Below are 3,355 nucleotides of genomic sequence, written 5' to 3'. Positions count from 1 at the left end.
ATCTGATCTGATAGAGGTACTGAACAAGAACACAATGATGTCAATAACTGCATGCTGCAGTCATCATTACTTAGTTTATGACATAGAATAACTCACAGTCTGGTCATTCAGTTTAGTATCTTGTTTCTCTCATCATAACACACAGTCTGGTCATTCAGTTTAGTATCTTGTTTCTCTCATAATAACAAACAGTCTGGTCATTCAGTTTTAGTATCCTGTTTTTCTCATCAACCCACCTGACGTTTGACTTTTTCTTCTTTAGAATTAATTTCACGTAGTCTGTGTAGTAGCTGCTCTCCAGGTCCTGAAGCCAAAGAGTATCAGAATCAAAACTGTTTAATGAACACAGAACCATTATGGGATGCATGATCTGACAACACTGACCACCTGCAACACTGTATAAAATCAATCATTTGAATGCAGAAAATAATTCACATTAAAAGAATGTGTGATGTCGTAGAACTTAGCTGTGATCACAACACAGACGGATTAACGACCTCACATGATCTCACTGTCGCCGACAGTTTACAGCGAGACATCCATCCAAATCCACTGATTACAGTGAAATAACACTGCATTGTGTAACCCTTGAGAGAAATAACATTCCTGGGTCATAATCGTGCAGGTTGATATTTTATACTAAATCAAAAGTCCATCCAAGACTGTTTACTGCCTGTTTTTAGGTTGCCAAAACACTGGGGTTATTGTTCTGCCTGTGTTTAGGTTGTCAAAACACAGTGTTTAATGTCAGACCTTTGGTTACAAAAGTTACGTGGTTAATGTAAGTTTCATAACTTTAAACGTCTCTTGAGGAGCTATGTTTAGTTTTACATACTGTAGATATTCCATAAGCATCACGAGCAGGACAATAAGCCCAGCGTTTGACAACCTAAATACAGACAGGACAATAAGCCCAGCTTTTGACAACCTAAATACAGACAGGACAATAAGCCCAGCGTTTTGACAACCTAAATACAGACAGGACAATAACCCCAGCGTTTGACAACCTAAATACAGACAGGACAATAAGCCCAGCGTTTTGACAACCTAAATACAGGCAGGACAATAAGCCCAGCGTTTTGACAACCTAAATACAGACAGGACAATAACCCCAGCGTTTGACAACCCTAAATACAGGCAGGAACAATAAGCCCAGCGTTTTGACAACCTAAATACAGACAGGACAATAAGCCCAGCGTTTTGACAACCTAATACAGGCAGGACAATAAGCCCAGCGTTTTGACAACCTAAATACAGACAGGACAATAGCCCAGTGTTTTTGACAACCTAAATACAGACAGGACAATAACCCCAGCGTTTGACAACCTAAATACAGGCAGGACAATAAGCCCAGCGTTTTGACAACCAAATACAGGCAGGACAATAAGCCCAGTGTTTTGACAACCTAAATACAGACAGGACAATAACCCCAGCGTTTTGACAACCTAAATACAGGCAGTTCAATAAGCCCAGCGTTTTGACAACCTAAATACAGACAGGACAATAAGCCCAGCGTTTTTGACAACCTAAATACAGCAGGACAATAAGCCCAGCGTTTGACAACCCTAAATACAGACAGGACATAAGCCCAGCGTTTTGACAACCTAAATACAGGCAGGACAATAAGCCCAGCGTTTTGACAACCTAAATACAGCAGGACAATAAGCCCAGCGTTTTGACAACCTAAATACAGACAGGACCATAAGCCCAGCGTTTTGACAACCTAAATACAGACAGGACAATAAGCCCAGCGTTTTGACAACCTAAATACAGACAGGACAATAAGCCCAGCGTTTTGACAACCTAAATACAGACAGGACAATAAGCCCAGCGTTTTGACAACCTAATACAGACAGGACAATAAGCCCAGCGTTTTGACAACCTAAATAAGAGCAGGACAATAAGCCAAGCACGTTTTGACAACCTAAAATACAGACAGGACAATAAGCCCAGCGTTTTTTGACAACCTAAATACAGCCAGGACAATAAGCCCAGCGTTTTGACAACCCTAAATACAGGCAGGACAATAAGCCCAGCGTTTTGACAACCCTAAATTACAGGCAGGACAATAAGCCCCAGCGTTTTGACAACCCTAAATACAGGACAGGGGACAATAAAGCCCAGCGTTTTTGACAACCTAAATACAGACAGGACAATAAGCCCAGCGTTTTTTGACAACCTAAACACAGACAGGACAATAAGCCCAGCGTTTTTGACAACCTAAATACAGGGCAGGACAATAAGCCCAGCGTTTTGACAACCTAATACAGGCAGGACAATAAGCCCAGCGTTTTTTGACAACCTAAATACAGGCAGGACAATAAGCCAGCGTTTTGACACCTAAATACAGACAGGACAATAAGCCCAGCGTTTTGACAACCTAATACAGGCAAGGACAATAAGCCCAGGTTTTGACAACCTAAATACAGAAGCAGGGACACTAACCCCAGCGTTTTGACAACCTAAATACAGGCAGGACAATAAGCCCTGCGTTTTGACAACCTAAATACAGACAGGACAATAAGCCCAGCGTTTTGACAACCTAAATACAGACAGGACAATAAGCCCAGCGTTTTGACAACCTAAATACACGACAGGACAATAAGCCCAGCGTTTTGACAACCTAAATACAGGCAGGACAATAAGCCCAGCGTTTTGACAACCTAAATACAGACAGGACAATAACCCCAGCGTTTTGACAACCTAAATACAGACAGGACAATAAGCCCAGCGTTTTGACAACCTAAATACAGACAGGACAATAAGCCCAGCGTTTTGACAACCTAAATACAGACAGGACAATAAGCCCAGCGTTTTGACAACCTAAATACAGGCAGGACAATAAGCCCCAGCGTTTTGACAACCTAAATACAGGCAGTTCAATAACCCCAGCGTTTTGACAACCTAAATACAGACAGGACAATAAGCCCAGCGTTTTGACAACCTAAATACAGACAGGACAATAACCCCAGCGTTTTGACAACCTAAATACAGACAGTTCAATAACCCCAGCGTTTTGACAACCTAAATACAGACAGGACAATAAGCCCAGCGTTTTGACAACCTAAATACAGACAGGACAATAAGCCCAGCGTTTTGACAACCTAAATACAGACAGGACAATAAGCCCAGCGTTTTGACAACCTAAATACAGACAGGACAATAAGCCCAGCGTTTTGACAACCTAAATACAGACAGGACAATAAGCCCAGTGTTTTGACAACCTAAATACAGACAGGACAATAAGCCCAGCGTTTTGACAACCTAAATACAGACAGTTCAATAACCCCAGCGTTTTGACAACCTAAATACAGGCAGGACAATAAGCCCAGCGTTTTGACAACCTAAATACAGG

The 3,355-nt window shown here is 41.8% G+C and overlaps 1 protein-coding gene across 1 annotated transcript in view; it reads right to left on the bottom strand.

Annotated features, from left to right (window-relative positions):
- Positions 1 to 236: 236 nt before the first annotated feature.
- LOC116364623 (receptor for retinol uptake stra6-like) overlaps positions 237 to 3,355 on the bottom strand; it is a gene marked incomplete at its 3' end in the record, with an annotated part of 17,161 nt that continues 14,042 nt past the window's right edge. Inside the window, exon 7 of the mRNA XM_031817654.1 lies at positions 237 to 304. Coding sequence (XP_031673514.1) covers positions 237 to 304 — 68 coding nt within the window. The remainder of the gene's footprint in view (positions 305 to 3,355) is intronic.

This window comes from Oncorhynchus kisutch, unplaced genomic scaffold (genome assembly GCF_002021735.2).
Source record: "Oncorhynchus kisutch isolate 150728-3 unplaced genomic scaffold, Okis_V2 scaffold1111, whole genome shotgun sequence".
Classification (NCBI taxonomy): domain Eukaryota; kingdom Metazoa; phylum Chordata; class Actinopteri; order Salmoniformes; family Salmonidae; genus Oncorhynchus; species Oncorhynchus kisutch.
The sequence above is the reverse complement of the archived record's forward strand: the minus strand, read 5'-3'. Positions and strand labels throughout refer to the sequence as shown.